Source organism: Botryllus schlosseri, chromosome 16, assembly GCF_051294905.1.
Source record: "Botryllus schlosseri isolate E-star chromosome 16, Bs_hap1, whole genome shotgun sequence".
NCBI classification, from domain to species: Eukaryota; Metazoa; Chordata; class Ascidiacea; order Stolidobranchia; family Styelidae; genus Botryllus; species Botryllus schlosseri.
Genome location: NC_137251.1, coordinates 21,645,980 through 21,665,364, shown reverse-complemented (window position 1 = coordinate 21,665,364; position 19,385 = coordinate 21,645,980). Strand labels below are relative to the sequence as shown.

At 39.3% G+C, this 19,385-nt stretch overlaps 1 protein-coding gene across 1 annotated transcript in view; it reads right to left on the bottom strand.

Moving 5' to 3' along the window:
* Positions 1-18,058, bottom strand: part of LOC145459350 (serine/threonine-protein kinase mTOR-like) — a 61,762-nt gene extending 43,704 nt beyond the window's left edge. The window contains exons 1-16 of the mRNA XM_080337996.1: positions 17,158-18,058; positions 12,796-12,915; positions 12,530-12,619; positions 12,130-12,272; positions 11,496-11,597; positions 11,333-11,434; positions 10,769-10,898; positions 10,148-10,218; positions 9,995-10,088; positions 7,600-7,760; positions 6,506-6,664; positions 6,105-6,238; positions 4,513-4,644; positions 3,981-4,129; positions 2,483-2,754; positions 1,122-1,194 (exon numbers count right to left, since the gene is read on the bottom strand). Coding sequence (XP_080194122.1) covers positions 1,122-1,194; positions 2,483-2,754; positions 3,981-4,129; positions 4,513-4,644; positions 6,105-6,238; positions 6,506-6,664; positions 7,600-7,760; positions 9,995-10,088; positions 10,148-10,218; positions 10,769-10,898; positions 11,333-11,434; positions 11,496-11,597; positions 12,130-12,272; positions 12,530-12,619; positions 12,796-12,915; positions 17,158-17,254 — 2,029 coding nt within the window. The 5' untranslated portion in view covers positions 17,255-18,058. The remainder of the gene's footprint in view (positions 1-1,121; positions 1,195-2,482; positions 2,755-3,980; positions 4,130-4,512; positions 4,645-6,104; positions 6,239-6,505; positions 6,665-7,599; positions 7,761-9,994; positions 10,089-10,147; positions 10,219-10,768; positions 10,899-11,332; positions 11,435-11,495; positions 11,598-12,129; positions 12,273-12,529; positions 12,620-12,795; positions 12,916-17,157) is intronic.
* Positions 18,059-19,385: the final 1,327 nt, after the last annotated feature.

The following is a 19,385-nucleotide window of genomic DNA, read 5'->3' as shown; positions in this document are numbered from 1 at the left end:
AACGTTGTGGGTATCTTCAAGGACTTCTAATATTTCTAATGGGTCATCTTCAAAGGGTATGGATAAGGTAAATCAGTGAGATCGACATATACGTAAGTGAGTTTTGTGACGAAATAACGAGGAAAGCGTCTCGTTGTCATGACAAAATCGTTCACGCGTGTCTGGTTCAAGGCTAAAAAAATCTGGCAACACAACTTCGGAAAATGACGCCTGGAAATCGATAATCAACTGAGTTGAGAGAATTGGCGCGCACTCAACGCTGAGTGTCGATCGATACTTAGTTAGAGTGGAGATACGCATTTAAGCACTACTTAGTTGAGGAGAAGAATTGGGTTCCACCCTGAGAACAGTTGTTCTCAACCTATTTAGCTCGGGAAAATTAAAATCACAACATAAATTTTCCAGACATGTGAACCTTTGATAAATGTATGCAGGTCAAGAACAATATAGCAACATTGAAAACTTCAATTTTATGAGATATTTGCTGCTGCTTTTTTGACAGTAAATGTGGTTCTATAAAAGTTTGCGCAAGGCAAACTCCTGTTAAAAATATCGATTTAATTTTAATTTCGGGAGGCTTTTTCAAAGAACTGCGACTTTGCTGTTTGCTACCCTCAACTACACTGCCAGATTCTACCAAATTGTGCTGTCAAAATGTAACGAAATTTGTTTAAAATGTCAACTTGACTTTTACATATACCGTGTTATATGCTACAGTACTTTTGAATAGTTCCGTACAGCACTTGTGGTATTGCGGTAGGTAAAGTAGACCAGGAACTGCATATTACGACACGATGTAGAAATACATGTTCCAATTGCTATATTAACTTAATATTCGATGTTCCAATCCTTTAATTAATGCACACGCGTCCGATTCCCTTCAGTTTGCAATTGATATATAAAATCGCAATATATTTGTCCGACCAACAGAAATGTTGACACAGAACGACACAGCTCCACAGAACGAGGGTTTAGAACCACTGTTCTAGAGCAGGCTAATTCATGGCGTTGGTTGGTACGACCGTAACCAGATAAAAATTTGATGAATCCTTTTGTTAAACTAACCCATGCAATTGCCTTGACATAAAATTCAATTCCTTAATTCAATACCCATATCATACCTCTTTCCGTGATGACGAGATTCAAAATGTCCTTCAGAACCTTTGCGATATCAGGAGAAAGGTTGGGATAAATCTGAACGTAAGCAGTTAATGAGCAATTCATTTCCACAGAGCAGCTAACAGATAGGGACGAGCGGCATGATACGAGTATTCAATCACGAATCTGGCATTAATTGTAATGATTCGTGTAGAGTAGCGAGACAATCAAAATTTGTAAACGGAAAAATAAATTCTTTTTCGTGTTGGGATTAGCATGGAATTGGAGTTGTGGGTGCTGGATATTAGGGTTGGAAGTGGGTTATGCCGATCAAGATAGCGTAATGGTTAAGCGTCCGGCTTCTTGATCGGTAGGTCGTGGGTTCGATTCCCGGCCGGGTCAGACCAAAGACCTGATTAGTAACACTGGTATCCATGGCTTCCCTGCTTGGCGCTCATGCATTACTGGGATAGCATGGAGGGGTGGTGCACGACTTAGAAAGTCGTAAAGGCTATATCTGCACTTCCTTGTCCAGCGGCATATGCACATCATGCACTCACGGTATGCATATGCGCAGATCGTGTGTATGTATATCATGAGTCGGTGTATATGCCGCAAAAACATCAAGGACAAAAATAAACTACGTCCTTTCCTTACGTCCTTATGGTTATTGTATCCCAATATTAGGGTTTTGGGTGGGAGATATTAGGGTGGTGGGGGAGGGATATTAGGGTTGTGAGTGGGAGATATTAGGGTTGGAGCCTGACGAATGTTAGGGTTGGGGGATAAACTATAGTTGGGTTGGGGGTTCCGGACGCTAGTTCGTGGATTTTACCACCCCTAACCCTAATATACGTCATTCACACAACCCTAATATCTGTCATCCCCTAACTCTAATATCTCTCACCCACAATCCTAATATCTCTCACCCAAAACCTTAATATTGAGATACCCCAACCCTAACCCACTTTCAACCTTAATATTCCGTACCCAACATGAAATAATAATTCATTTTTCCGTTATAAATTGTGATATGTTCGATCTCGGGGGTATATCGAAGAAGCGCCAGAAAATAACTATATTATGAATGCGAGCCATTTTATATTACTCAAGCAGAGTTGAAAAAAGTAGGGGTTGAACCGGATTGAGCTCAATACTGAACACAATATAATGACTTGGACTCGGACTCGAGTAAAAACACTAAGACTCGGTGAATAGAAAACGACGCGACTTAACTCGAGTAAAAACTAGAAGAGCGAGATTGACTTGTGACTCGGAACCTTGCGACTTGGTTAAAACTCAGCATTGAGCTAACAATTCCAATACTCGATTCAGATTTGCGGATTCGCATCATAGTGTGCCGCAAACCTGCCAATCAACTCACTCGTATATTATTGGCTGTAGTAACATGAGGCGGAATAGACGGGCGCAACAATATCACGACCGTACGGACGGCTTCGATTCTGACTTCGGCGGCGTCGTGTCGCAAAAATTTCGCAGATGAACATTCCTTCACAAACGACAAGACCAGTCGCGAAGGGGTCTTTTCCCATATATTATTGTGATCGCCCGAATCCGCAGAATGGAACATGGCCAAGGAACGCAGCGCGATCACCAAATTCGTCGCGTTGTTTGAATCCACAGTCTGCGTTAGCACTGTAAAATGATAACAACACTGTAAATCGCGGATAGAAGCGAGATTTGTACGAAACAGACCTTGACAACTAGATAATTGTAATTGTCTATACAGTGAAATGTTTCTTTGGAATATAATGTTGTGTTGCATTCATATGATTATAATGACTCAAGTCATGACTCTCGAAAAAAGAAAATGACTCGACTAGAGCCAATTTGTGTATCAACTCGACCTGTGCTCGAGTCATCACGGAAGACTGAACGAATCATACCACTCGAACCATCATAGTGACTTATTCAAGTCCAGTACATCAGGACCGATACTTGAAATATAAGCCCAGAAACTGCTTTTCATCCGTTAGAACAAACATGTCTTTGTGAGATAAACATTTGAACAGCTTCTTGGAGGTACAGAACTTCAATATACAATTGAATAGTATGTTCATATTGAAATGAACCCGAATATTTTCGGCCGACACTCGTCAGGGGTAATCGTCAGCAACTAGTACAGAATTCAAAAGAAGAGCGTACATCAACAATCGTAACACAAAATATGACGTCACCAGCACGAAATGTCGAATACGAGAACGTTCAATGTACCATCTTCAGATGATACACAAATTCTTTTTGTTGACTCAGCCTTGGCTGGTGTATTTTGATAAAGTCGACTCCAAGGCACACAAATGAAAGTGTGAGCGACCCTTTCCGAGTATGCGAAATCTGTCGTCTCGATAATTTTTCGCACAGTCGGGATTATCCAACAAGTGTTTATTCCCTTTGATTGTTCCGCATCAATCTTGAGCGGATGAGTTAAGGGTGAGCTTTTCACCGACCGTGTTCTAATGAATCTAGGGACATGTTGATTTATGCGTTCCTGTAAGCGCTTTGACGCTCTTCCCACGTAGCCACAATCACAGTGACACTTAAGGGAATTACCAATGATCTAATTCTAATCTAATTTGTGACATATTTGTATGCTATAAGTCTAATTCTAATCTAATTTATGAAATGTTTCTGTGAAACGAGCCTAGCTTGCTGTAGAGACATTTGCCATCCTCATGCTTGATTTGATATGAATTGAAATTGTGAAGTAATTCTAATTCTAGTCCAATTTGGAGAAAATCTGTGAAGCTGTATTTCCAATTATAATATAACTTGGAAAAGTTGACAATATCCTAGTTGTCGAAATCTGATAGGGACCCCAGCTTTAAATCACGAATTGAGGCAAAATATTACTGGATACCTACCCACTGTGGTGCTGGAATCGTGATTACTCTGTGTGTGAGCATGGTTGAAGAGCACAAGAGACAGGACTTCAACAACGCCGTTATAAATTGTCTTTCTCAACGAAGGGATCATCAAGCTGAGGTCGTGTAGCGCGACCATCAGTGCAGGACTGAAATAAACGCAAGATGATTTGAAGACCTTCTTGGAGGTACAGAACTTCACTATAAAATTGTAAGTTATATTGATACTGAAATGAACCCGAGTATTTTCGGCTGACACTCGTCAGGGGTAATCGTCAGCAACTGGTAGAGAATTGGAAACAACATGGTATATCAACAATCGTACCACCAAATAGGATGTCATTGACAAGAAATTTCGAATAATCGGGGTGAAGAGATCGCAGTGTACCATTTCTAGATAGTATACGAGCTTCTTCTGTTAGCACAAACTAGCTTGGCGACTGTTTGCCGATGGCAGAATTCATGGCCATCTACACATGCACCATAAAACGATCTACTCAATATTAGAGAAGGATGGAAGAACGATACTCACAACAAACCGATACAAATCATGGACTGCACGAATCTTGAATCCACATAGGACGTGACGGCATCCACATCGGCCGCCACCATCATGGAGATGCAGGCAAACATGGCAGGTTCGAAGGTGTAATTTTTCTGTTTCCTAAAAGTTGAAACGGTGAGGGAGAGCCAGACTCGTACAAACTACCAACGTAGTTTGTTGACGCTCAACTAACAAACGTTTTGTTTTAGTAGTTCTAGTTTAACAGAAATGTGATTAGTTCTAGTTCTAGTTGCGAGATTTGTTAAGTTAGTATCAGTAGTTTCACTTCTCCTTTGAGTTGCGGAATTTGAAAAGTTAGTAGTTCTAGTTGCGAACTTTTAAAACTTGAAGCTCTAGTTATAGTGTATGAATTTAAAAAGTGAATAGTTCTAGTTTTAGTTCGGCAATTCGAAAAGCGAGTAGTTCTAGTTCTCGTGTTGACTTGTGGAATTTGAAATGTCTGCAGTTCTAGTTCTAGTTGTTCGATTTGAAATGTGAGTAGTTCTAACTCTAGTTATAGCTGCAGAATTTGATAACAAAGGAGTTATAGTTCTCATTGCACATTTTGAAAAGTGATTAGCTCCAGTTCTCGTTCTAGTTGCGGAATTCGAAGCGAGTAGTTCTAGTTGCGCACTTTGAAAACTTCAGTAGCTTTAGTTCTAGTTTCTGAATTTAAAAAAGTGAGCACACGTAGTTCTACTTGCACATTTTGAAAAGCGAGTAATTCTAGTTCTAGTTGGAGAATTTGAAAACTATAGTTCTATAGTTCTAGTGTCTGAATTTGAAAAGTGAGTAGTTCCAGTTCTATTTGCCGAATTTGAAAAGTGAGTAGTTCTAGTTGGTGCATTTCAAAGCGTGAGTAGTCCTAGTTCTAGTTCTGCTTCCAAAAAAAGATTGAGTTTCCAAACATCTAGACAACATGTGTCGTCCTTGGCCGTGAATCAGGGTTGTAACCAAGTCACATAGCTCCGAGTCACAAGTCAATCTCACTTTTACAGTTTGACTCGAGTCAAGACGAGTCATTTTCACTTCACCACCGAGTCAAGTCCGAGTCAGAGTCATGGTGTTAACCGTTCAGTTTCCAGTTAAAAGTCTTGTTAAACCCAATTTTTATAACTATGTTTGGCGATATCGAATACTTCGCATTTATAATATGCTAATTTTCCTTAATTTTAGCAGTTGCATTTCAAGTACCTGTGCCAATAGACAAAATCCCAAGAGTGTGGTCACTTTACTTCTCTTCGAAATTACTATGAAATGTCGGTCTTGGCCGTCTGAGTCTCGAGACATATGACTATGTTCGAGGCATGCACAATGACTCGAGTCCAAGTCGAGTCAGTACACGGATTGACTCGAGTCGTGTCGAGTCATTTCCGTATCTTCAGAAAATGACTCGAGTCATCAGAAAATCGCGACTCGAGTCCGACTCGGGGCGAGTCATTACAACCCTGGTGTGAATCCTGACACGGATGCAGACGTTGGGATTTTTAAGGTCGTCACTTCTAGTTCTAGTTATATATATTGAAAATCCAGTAGTTTGTAAAAGACTGTAGAGAATCTATATATTTGAAATCGATTACCTGCTCGGAAGCTCTTGACTTGGAAGACCGGCCTTGATCACGTCCAAAATGAGCGGAATGTATTTTGACATGGACTTTTTCAGAGAAAGCAGCAGAAGGCCGAGAGTGTAGTAACCGTACGAACGCTCTCGGTCCTGAACAAGAAATTGACTTCAAATCGAAGCAAAATATACAGTTTGCAAATAATAACAGTCCCGAATATTTCGAGTCGTGACCCAGGCGGTATGCTGGAAAAATATCGTTCATTGTCACTGAGTCTCATGTAAACAATCTGAATAGACAAAAATGGAAATAGATTGCACCAGCAGCCAATCTCATGGGTCCCAGAGTGTCTAGTTCAGCATGATCTTTCCCCCACGACAATGGCATTTTGAAAAGTTTACGCGAAAAAAAATGCTCACCTTTTTGAGTATATTCATAACATGCGTGATTGTGTCGTCCAAAAACTGGGCTGCAAATCGGTCTGGGTTAGCAGCGGCAAGACGTGGGATCAGTGACAGGAACGTGAGTTGTACATGCGGACTCTTTGTGGCTCGGCAATTCAATACTTCTTCGCAAATCTGAAAAGTGACGACGGCTGAATAACAGCTACCTGTCAGAAAACTTGGACGGCTAGATAGTTTTAGTAGTCCTATCAGAATAAATAGAGCAAAATGCCACTCATTTAATTTGTGAAAGATTCTAATTTTAATCTTATTTGTTAACTTTTTCTTTATTTTTATGTTAATTCTAATCTAATTTTTACATGTTGCAAGTAGCCATCTTCGATCACCCTGGACATCTAGATAATTCTAGTTCTAAATCTGTCTGATTGTAGGCTACTAATTTAAGCGAGTAATACAAATCTAATCTAACTTTGGAAATGCAGTTATTTTAATCATAATCAAAATTCTGGTTTTCTTCTTATAAGGACGAACTCTGATTTGATATAAAATGAAATTGATTTTTTTGTCAACTCCTCCTAATCCAGTATAGGCCTCAGTTTTACAAAGCCAGTAATTATAATTATAATCTAGTTTGGAGAAATAGACATTTCCAATTCGCTTTTTAACTCTGATTGGATATGAATGGAACTTATTATATTTCTTCCTAATTTGAGATTTAATTCAATTTCACGTAGATTGCCGTTCAGAAATTCTACACCAAACCTAATTTAGATAAAAATGTGTACCTATAATTCAATTCTTATAGGACTTATTGCATTTCATTCGAATTTGAGATGTTATTCAATTTCATGTTTTTGTTTTTTGCGAATTCAGTAATGCTACGTCTCATCTAATTTGGAAAAACTGAAAATATTCTATTTTTCCAACTCTTGACTGCTGGTTCTAGTATAAAATAAGCAAAATGCTTGTTTCTAATAACTGAAAAACCTCTGACACCACTGCTGGACTTACAAAATTTCATATGGAAATCAGTACAAGTAATTTCACAATGTTTGTTTCATTAAAACAAACAACCTACAATCTCTACATAAAGTATCATCATATCATACCGTGTCAAATCGGTTCAAAATCAGGTGCCTACAATAGGCACTCTCCATGATTGCGGCATTGCTGTTCGATTGTTTGGCTGACCTGGGTATGGAGGAGCTTGACGTCGGTCCAGTCCAATACTCGGTGTAAGTATCGGCCAGTTTGGCGACGCTGTGGGATCCTACAATACATTGTTATGCTTGAAAGTAGACATTATCTTAAAAAGTATTGAAGTAAATAGGCTTTTAGAATATCTTCATATTCAAATGAACCCAAATATTTTCGGCTGACACTTGTCAGGGGTGATCGCCAGAAACTAGTTGAGAATTGAAGAGAACATTGTACATCAACAATCTTATCACGAAATATGACTTTACCGGCATGAAATTTCGAATAATCCAGACAAAGAGAGAGTATAAGCTTAATTTGGGCTGTTATATAAATGCCGGTGAAGTCATATTTTGTGATACGATTGTTGATATACAATGTTCTTTCCAATTCTCTACTAGTTGCTGAGGATTACACCTGACGAGTGTCAGCCGAAAATACTCGGGTTCATTTCAATATGACAATTTGGTTTTCATTTGAATCTCTTTCTGTATGCTTGTTCTTGTGCTATCAACTCTTGATAATGGGCACACGAAAAGTCTTTGAGTTATTAAATTCTTTACTGCAATGAATGTAGTTGTGAAAGCAATACTCAATTGTATAAATATAGTAGTATTTGGAAATGCTGGCAACCAGGAAAGATATTCAAGGCCTGAGTTCATGTGACTAATAACAACAATACAATGCCGTGCTGCTAAAAAATTTTCAGGAATAAGCTATCTAGCAATTTAACATGCTGTTTTCAGATATTATGTTAAAATACATGCACCGAAGGAGCACTCAAAACACACAGATGTGGAGAATTCATGCCTCAATATTGAGTTCAGACCAGGTTCTATCAATGGGAACACCCAAATACTATTTGGGGTGCCATTACAAGTTAACATACCGGTAATATGAGTTGAGACCGTGAAAACTAGAGACAACGATCCTTAAGACCTTACATGTTGTATCCCTACAAATTTATCAAGTCGAGATAACCCTAGTGACCTAACAGCAAAATACGCCATTTTAAATGAACGATGTGAAATATAAGTGATCTTGCAATAATGTTTAAAGAATCTCTCGGAGGTACAGATCTTCAGAATACGATTGTATACTATACTGATTTTGAAGTAAACCCGAATATTATCGGCTCACACCCATCAGGGGTGATCGTCAGCAACTAGCACAGAATTTAAAAAACATTGTATATTCAAGATCGTAAGATCTAATATGACATCACCAACACGAAAATTCAAATATTCCAAGCAAACAGATGGCTTCAGCTCAATGTAGACTACTATTATTATATTAGACATAAACTCCGTCTGTTGGCGCAAACTAGCTAAATGTCGACTCCAAGGCACACATACAATTTTTGATTTACATATAGTTCTTTTCAATTCTAAAGCAGTTGCTGACGATGACCCATGACAACTGACAAGCGACTGGGGTTGTAATCACGTCACAAGATTCCGCGTCACAGGTCGATCTCACTTTTATAGTTTTGACTTGAGTCAGGTCGAGTCACTTTCAGTACACCATCGAGTTGAGTCCAAGCCCAAGTCAATCAGTTGAGGGGCGATTCTGAGCTATAGTGTTTTGACTCGAGTCCGAATGTTCACTGTTCAGTTTTCCGTTCAATTCAGTTCAACTCACTTTTTTCCAACTCTGCTTGAGTGATATAGAATGGCTCGAATTCATAATATAGCAATTTTCCCAAGTATTACAGTTTCTGGCCTTATTTTTCAAGTATCAGGACTGATAGAGGAAATACCAATCATGTGGTGACTTTACTCTTCTTCGAAGTTACAATGAAATGTCTGTCTTGGCCGGCTTAGTCTTGAGTCAAGCATAATGACTCGGGTACAAGTCGAATCAATATAAAAATTGACTCGAGTCGAGTCATTTTACGTATTTGAAAAAATGACCAAAAAATCGCGACTCGAGTCATTACAACCCTGCGAGCGTCAGTCAAAAATATTCGGGTTCATTTCAAGTTATCAAAATACGCCAACCAAGTCTGTGCCTGCAGAAGGAGTTCATGTAGATGTAGGTTACCAATGTAACCATATAAAAATAGTGCATTAAGCTTAAGCTCTCTCTTTGCCCCCATTATTCAAAAATCCATGCTTATGATGTCATATTTGGTTATATAATTGTTGATATACAATGTTCTCTCCAATTCTCTACTAGTTGCTGACAATTACCCCTGACGAGTGTCAGCCGCAAATATTTTAGTTCCTTTCAATATGAATTCACTATTTTAATTTCAATATAGTATATTCAGGAATTGAAATATGGCATTATATGATTTAGAAATACCTGGAGTTGGCTTTGAAGATGGCAAGAGTAATGTAGACTGACGTTGGTAGTTTCGCTTGGACGAATGCATGGAAGACGACAGTTTGGAGAAAAACTAAATATATATTAAAACGGTTCAACATCGAACAACGAAATTTTAAACATCCAGCTTACCTTTCCGGACTTCCGTGGACAATAGCGCATCCTCGTGACCTTCACCATCGCCTCCTCCAATACTATCTGGCCTGAACGAAGACATTGCTTGTAAGTAACATTACAAAACGCCAGAAACTGGAAATCATTAGTGCACAGCTGAAGGAAGCATCGTCACAAATGCTGAAAATATGGTTATATAAGGTTGCTCATCACACAAACTTTTTCACCACAATACAGAAATTGAACAAGCCGTTCGAGTACAACACAAAAGAATAGGCCTACATTAATTTGGTCATTTATTAGAAACTTAGGGAAATTTAGAAATATGAAGGCAAAATGTCAGTCAAAAAGCTTTTGGCGAATAAAATAAATCTAAACATATTGTTTTGTGTTGATAAAAATCTTATAAAACACTTGCGGCATACATGCAAGAGAACAAAGTTTTTAAAAAAATACTAATTATTTTCACGTGTTGTAATTAGAGTAAGGAGCATATTGGTGCATCGATAATATTGAGCCAAGCATTAAAAAAATCATGTCTCACTATTCAAGTCTTTAGAATTGTTACTCTATTCAGATATGAGTAGTTGAATAATTGTGCCTAGCCTTAATCGCACCACAGCCAAAGGATAAGCCTACTTTGCTTTGTTCCAATCCTCACGAGTTCGTTAAGTATCAGGAGGGAAGCGTGGATACGATCATCTTTACTGGAGCCCAACAACTTGTCTTTCGTTTCCCTGAAACCGTTCATGGCTTCGTCGAATGTTTGCTGAAAGAGAATAACGTGATAACAATTGCAACATGAATTCATAAACTTCCGGACAAGATTACAATTTGCATTTTCGGAATCACTGCAACACTTTCTTTCGATTAAGACCAATTATACAAAATTCCAGCGCCCGGGTCACCACCTATAGCACTACCAATTGCACCACTTTTAGATTGTTCAGCAAATGGGAGTTGTGTTTTTATTGGTAGGTTAGTAATCTATACCTAAACCTTATTTTACCTGTTAAAATAAAGGTGCGTAGGGTGAGAAAAAGGAGTATATTATGACATATTATAACTTGGACTCGGGCTTGAGTCTCAACACTAGGCTATGACTCGGACTTGACTCGGTGGTGAATTGAAAAAGACTTGAGCGGAACCTCGTGACTTGGTTACAACCATTCTCTGAACACTGGTCCAAATTTTGCAACATACCCGATACCAATGCGGCTTTTGCTCGGAGTCTTTGGTCTCCCTGTGTACTGTTAGCTGCAGTGCAGCACTCAACGCCATGACGGCCGCCTCCCTGATAGACAGCTGCAAAGCAATGGTCTGTTCGTGTTGTACGGCACATCTCGCTATCACAGACAGTCTTTACCTTCGGGTCTCTAGCCGCGTTGAAAATTTCGTCAAAAAAATACTGAATGTGGAGATAGAAGATAGTAGGCGCATTCACGGCGAGTTCGCGCAGTATTAGGACCTGAAGATAAAATAAAAGTTTTGTGTTCAAAGTGAAGCTTATCAGTGAATGCATCTTGACTAGTAAGGTTTAGAGAAATCGAGTACCGTAAAGCGTAGTTACTTTGAACAAATTTTCACAATTTCGGTTTATATGTTTGAAATCTTTAAGTGCAGGGAAAGTAAGTTTCGTATTTCAGGGCTATGGAACAAATATTAAAATCACCTAAATGACCTAATCACCAATCGTCAATGTCATGAATGAGTAGGCTACCACACTTTTTGAATTAACTGTGTCCAATGTCTGCACGTCTATTATTCATAACTTGTTTAAAATACCGGGTACCTCTCAAATGAGGCAACAAAATAGTATAGGTCTGGACTGTTGTACGTTTTACCTAATTTCGGGGGGCATGGCTCGGCTCCCGTAACAGTTAATTGAAATAATTGTATTTCTCTTTTTGAATTACAATTTGAAACATAGGGTCAATATGGCTCTTTTTACGAAAAAGGTACCCGACCCCTGACATACAAGGATGAAAGAGCAAACCCACCGCATTCTGTCTTTTCATTTCATTCCTCGGAACGCCGAGCCATTCTATCCCTCTGCGGACGTGAAATTCCAGATGTTCCGTCCTCTGATTGCCACCAGCTGCAGCAAGACGCCCTAACGCCTGAGCGGCCATCTCCATGGTAACTATCAATGCAGAAAAGAAAGGTTGAATTAACATCCCGGTCAGAGCTTCTCTCATCAAACATACAGGAATACAGTCAATACCTATCAGGTTGCTAGTTGCTAGTTGGAATATTCTATCAACATCTTTGAGGAGTTGTTTGAGATTGTTTTTGGACAAATAATAAATTAACGGTAATATAATATATCGATAAAATATGTAAGATAATACACATTAAATATAAAAATATTCGAAATAAAATGATACCGTACATACATACCTACATCATTAGTTGGGATCAAGGTTCTCAGGTAATTCACGACACGCCCCAGCGGGAAGTGAGTTCCTTCATCCATGCTTATTTGACTCACTAAATAGAAAAATATGAATCAATCATTTACATCATTTTAAGTAACAAAGTAGAATATATTGCTCTAGGAACCCAGGATTCTGCAGCTATTCCTACACGATCAGAGCAGAAATCAAAATGGAAAACAACATTGCCTTTGATAGCATCATCGTTTCCATTATATTAATGCAACACACCAATCGCGAGAATGCCGCCTTTCTTTTCATTGTTGTCGGAACTTGACACCATTTCAAATATATGAGAGTTCAACTGGTCGATGAATTTTGCAGAGTGATCGCTGGAAAGCTCTCTCATTTCTGAAAAAAAGTGATGGTTAATCCGGATATGGCAAAATTAGCTATTTTCAGCTCGTTTGGTGAAATTACTCGGTCACTAGAGGGCACACGAGCCTGAAATCATGATAGCAGTTATTCATTTTATATTTGGGACCAAATATCAAATGCATTTTTTGAAATTAAAATTTTTCTTTTTATTCACTCCACCCTAAGGCTATATCCATCATCCAATGCGGCACACTTCAATAGTTTGATGATAAGCCCAGGAGCAAACTAATTTATTCTAGTTAACTACCGTAAACCGGGGTAACTTTGGACAATTTTTGCGAACTTTGCTTGATAACTTTTTTATACCAGTCTCCAGGGGGAATATTTTTTTTGTACTTTTTGGGTCATGAATTGAAGATTCGAATTAGCTTCACTCAAAACTTTATTTTCACAAATAAGTACCTTTTTTTCTTGTTTTTCCTCTGTCCAAAGTTACCCCTGCATGTGGGGTAACTTTGGACAGGGTTAGAATCTTACTTTATTTCGTCGTGTCTAAATTGCTGTGCCTTCGTGTAGCTCCTGCTTAGTGTTGTCTCGGCTTCTGAGTATCACACGTGAGATTGACTGATTGCTTACGTGTTGATTTGAGTTTAGGCAGACGGAAGTGTACAATTATTCGGCACATCACATGCGATGGTGGAGAGAGAGGTCGACTTTTCATGTTGCGTTGCAGTTGTGCCAATTCCTGTTTTAATCTTTATAATAAACTTCAATCATTATCCCACCAATTAAGGCTTTTTTGGAAGAGTTCAGGTTTCAAAACCCATCATTTATTAAAGAAAGTTGCAAAGAAAAGTGTCTGAAAATGGAACGAAATATTCTAGGCCTTTCCTGCAGGTGGATCCCTCATAAATTATCCCAAAAGTCTTCAAGGTGATCGGAGAAGGTTAATGCACCCTGTTGACGCAGCAAATTACCCCGAATTACATCTGTGGGTACACCCAGCGTTTTTACAACTTGTTGTAAGTCGATGTTTGCTACATCTTTAATAGCTGGCCAGCAAAATTCGTAAGTTTTACCCCGCCTTTCCAGAAAGGAAACAATCAGATCACCATCTTCCGGCTCGCCATCCAAAACCGCAATTACTTCTCCAATGAAATACTTGGTCTTTTTCCTTGCAGAAAAAGAGGTCAAAACCCACGCTCCTCTTCTAATCTGTTCTTTGTCTTCTCTAGCAGATCTCTCGTCATCATCACCAGTCATGATCATATCTTCTTGTTCGCTATGATCATTAAGTTCAATCACCAAGGCACTGTCCGCTTCCTGGGGCGATAATCTCGTTGTCATTCTCAATCCGCTCGGTCCTGGCTGATCATCGGAATCTAAAATTTCTGGAGTAACACCCTTTCCAGGAGTAACACTGATTCTTGATTTCCGCTTCTTCTTGGTAGTGTCCTGATTGAACCTTGCAGCTGATAGAATGTCAATTACAGTGCTAGAAACCAGTTGTGCTGTCTCATGAAGGTCACCCTGATCTCCTGTGGCATCTGGAATCCTTTTTATTACTTCCTGAGGATGAAATGGGAAAATTCCTGTCTTTTTGAAGCCACTTTGCAATGTGGCTTTTGAAGAGGCTTTCATTGCATTGACCAATTTTTTTAAAAGTACAGGGAAGCAATCTTTAGGCAGTATGGTGAATTTACGTCCGGATCCTGATTTCCACTCCAATATGATTTTTCGCCAGTTTTGCTTCAGAGATCTGAAGTATGACACATCAAGTGGCTGGCAAAGGTGTGTACTATTGGGGGGTAGACAAACAAATGCAATGTTATTATCTTCACATTTTTTTTATCACATCGGCAGAAATGTGGCTAGACAAGTTGTCACCAATGAGAACTTTTTTCCCAGGTAATTTTCTGCAATACGGCAATACTAAACTCATAAACCAATCTTCAAAACAACAGCCATCAAACCACCCACTTCTTGATCTGTTGTAACGAGTCCCTTTTGGCCCACCTTGCATCCATGTTGTCCATAAATGTTCAGACTTGTATACAACATATGGTGGCAAGATTACCCCACTGGCGGTCCCAGCAAACATCAAACTTGTCGCAGATTTTGAGTGATTTATCACTCTTTCAGGATACTTTACTCCTCTTCTAAATACACACTTCTTCTTTCCTGGATCATCAGATAAATTTGTTTCATCGTAATTTATTATATTTTCAGGTGGCACGTCTTTCAAGGTTGTTGTTAAATTTTCAAAATATTTGGTTATAATCTCTCTGCTTATGGCAGCCCTGTTCCTCTTTATATTTTGGCAAACTCTCAGTCCAATTACTCTTTCATTTCTCCTTAAAAATCCCTTCAGCCACTCTTCGCCAGGAAGGTTGTTTTTGAACAGTGCAAGTTTTCTACCGGTTTTGTCGAGATAGAGTTTTACTAACCTCCGCACCTCATACATGTCAAAAGGAAACCCCCAACTGTTCATGACCAACAAGTGATTGATAATAGCTCTCTCTTCTACATCTGAAAGGGCTCTAGGTCGACCTTGCGACAGTCCATGAAGACTTCTGAGTCTATTGTTCAATGTTCCTCTCCTTACTCCATACTTCTCACAGGCCCTTCTTATTGATGAACCTGCCTTGCATGCATCAATTGCCTTCTCCAATTGACTTTTGGAATAATTCTGATAAGGTCTAGCACCTACACTAGCCTTGTACTTGCGCACCATTGCTAAGATCTGAAAATAGTTGAGAATGCACCTAAATGAAGCTAAAACAACAGAGTTTGAACACTTATTGTAAACTGTCCAAAGTTGCCCCCTTTTCATTAAAATTCATGGGGCAACTTTGGACATGACCATATCAGATATCGATCCAAGGCAGATCCCACTGAGCTTTGTTGTGTGGCTTTGGAGAGCTAACAGCTCTCTGCTGCCAACTTTTGAATCTATGGCTCACATGTCTTCAATGTTTGGTGGTAAGAAGTTTGGTGACCATCAATTTTGCAGAAATTGACCCCTGTCGTTAATTCATCAACGACGGGTCAAGTTTATCCAGTAGGGATATTAATCCACCTTTTCTTGAAATTACTTGTGGTACCTTCTCCCCCTGAAAAAGAATTAGACTTCCAGCAGCAACACGTTTCCATCAATAACCAATTAAATCTTTTACTGCTTACTGTCCAAAGTTACCCCGGTTTACGGTAGTTAATTCTAGTTGTCTTGTTAGAGCAAGGGTTCCGAAATATTGTTGTTGTTGTTCTAAGTTAGCTATTCCCCACCCCCAGCGCCCAACATCACTTTTCCTCACTAGCTTAAACTGCGACAGTGAACAGCGATGGCAACAGAATTGCATCGAGAGAGAATCATCTGACATGAATGGGCATTCTGGCATATTGCCTTGACTTGCAATGGCCCAAACACTGCCAAGACCGAGACGCTTGGAAAACGGCTTAAGTGGCTTCCACACAGGATCAATCATTGTGAGGTGATAGTTATTCAGATAGTTTGATGTCTCACTAGCCACAATATCCATTCTGTAGTCGGTGAAACACGTTGACAGTGTGTTTCTCACAGTTCAAAAGTGAAGTGATGATCATGATACTGTTTGTTATGTTTTCAATTTTTCATAAACATTATTTCTTTAGAGGTAACAATGTCCGTCGTCCATGTTAGAGAGCAAAGTGTTGTACTCAACGTAATGATTTTAAAATAGGCCTATGGTTGCTAAGCAGTGTCACATAGTTTCTCTGGTATCCCATTCTTGCGACCGTGAACTCTAAGAAAAATAAATCTAATTGTCATCTAATTTGTGATGTGTTTCACTCTAATTTTAATTCTAATCTAATCTCTGGTTTTCCTGAATATGCAACAGGAGAAATGGACAGTGACAAACAAGCCGAGTTTAGTGTGATTTCTTATGAACTTGACTTCATTTTTATTCTATTGATCATAACTACTCCGTAATTTAGTTCAAATTCTGGATTTTGCGAATTCAGCAATTTGAATACTATAATCTAATAAGGAAAAACTGTATAGTTAAAAATTGTAATCTAACTTGGAAAAGCTCTGTCAACTATAGTACCGTAATGAAAACTGAAATTCTGCTTGTTCGAATTACCATAATAGGCTAAGTCTTGTTCAGGCGAAGGCAGACCTGACTAAAATTTCTGAAATATTTTCATCACCATGAGTACTGTAGCCTTCAAAGTGGTATTTCATTATCATTATATAATTTCAATATTTGAACGGTTGGCTTACAAAATACTGACCTGTATTTATGTAACGCTGCAGCTGTATTGCAGCATCGAGGCGTGTCTCCTCATTTCTGCTCCTCAAGCCTTGCAGAAACTGCGGCAGCGAATTCATTTGTACGTTAGTGCTTTACAATCAAGCATTAATATTCAGAGCAATTGTATATAGACCGAAAGAACTGTATAATCATAAATATTGATACAATAAATTTTGCTTAAAATCAGAGGCTCAGAAAACTGATCAATGTGACCAAAAAACCAAAGCATTAAAAATTGTCTCAACGAGCTAGATATGTCTAATGTCCGATCTCAATTTTAAGACCACATGCTATGTTTTTTTCTTGATTAGCAAAATTCGTCATAAACACTAGACCAGTGGTTCCCAACCTTTTTCGACCCATCGCCCCCTTTTCAAGGTCAACACCTATCATTGCCCCCCAAATTTTGTGTACCGAAAATTGGGCATACAAACTGTAATCACCGGCTACTGCTAGAGATGGACCAAAGGGGATCACAGCCTCGGAAATCCAGCCTCGGAAAATGACGGGGAATCCGAGCCTCGAATCAGTAAATAAACGCGGGCACACTACTCCCGCGCAGGCTAGATGCCAGTTCGCCGCGTCATTATTATATACTCGATTTTGATAACGAATTACTACTCCGTTAATTGAGACCCAATCACGAAGCTCATAAGAGTGTTAGCTAACATCATTAAGGTGTAGCATACCAAATTTCGTCAACCATTTTAAGATGAAACGCCTCCAAAACCAACGCCGTCCAACATCGACTTTTCCGTTAAATCTGTTTGCGGTAGCATAGCACGCACCTATACATAGACATAGTCAACTTCAGAAGCGGAATTACCATGCTAAACATTGATTCCCCAACTCGAAACTTGGTACGCAGTTGTAGGACATTATGACAATGCAACATACCAAATTACACTACACTACACTATGGAGTCACAAACACGAATGAAGCAAGAAGCTTGGTCTCTTTTGCTATCTGCTATCTCCACTCCGAGTTGTGCCTAATCCGAGTCCGAAAATAACACAATATACATAACTACTACCGGTACCGGTAAACCATGATATAAGTTCAAAAACAACAAACACACTGGCTGCCTCACTCAACACAACACTGGTACTATAGAGTCATACTATAGAAATTAAACTGTTTAATTTACTAATTAACTAGTTTAATTTCTATAGTCATACTCTATACTGGTACACTATGCGAGGCGGGTTGGTTCGATTTGTTTGAAATACGGTCAGATTTGTTTGAAATGAGGTCAGTCTCATGTTTGAAATGAGGATAGTCATGTCAGAAATAAGGATAGTCATGTTTGAAATAAGGATAGTCGCTGTATTCACTATAAAGTCAGTTGCAGTACCAGGCACGACTTCCCAGTGGTAACCCAGTCCGAACACATCCCAGACATGATGTCCGAACACGCCCCAGACACGATGTCCTAGCGTCAACACAGTCGTAACACACCCCAGACATGATGTCCGAACACGCCCCAGACACGATGTCCGATTGGCAGCACAGGCCGAACACACCCCAGACATGATGTTCAAACACGCGCCAGACACGATGTACGAGTGTCAATACAGGCCTAACACGCCCAAGACACCATGTATTAATGGTGCGGGGATGAAGAGCGGTCTGTCAGTCTGCGATTGTATACGGGAAGTCCGTGGTCTACGGATAGCAGCTTATAGTATATACTTAACTGGCAGTAGCTGACACGAACGTCCTGTGTAGTTCTTGACTGTAGTTCAATACACACAAACAATTGCCTTTTCCAGATATATTGCACGGACGGTATATCAATTCGGGTACAAGCAGTAGGTTAGCGTACATGAGTCTCTGAGTAAACTTGGATATGCACTGGGTTATAACTATGCGATAAGTCACGTGATGTAGTATTATACCATAACAGATATAGGAGAGAGAAGGAGCCAGGGCTCCACACTGTCCCATCAAAGACGGAGTGATAACGATATTCAAATCATACAGGTAACTGAATAGGACAGAGGCACGAATGTTAAGGGCAATAACTACAAAACAGTAACTGTACAATGAGCGGATTGAAGGCAGCACGTGTTCACCATGAGAGGTCGAATCCCGTGTCCAAGAAACCATTAGATAGCGGCATGGGTGGAAAAGGCAAAAGGTTTTTTGTATTATTATAAGAAACAAAGAGCAATAAAGTAAAGGGCGAGTAGCGTCATAACCACCGC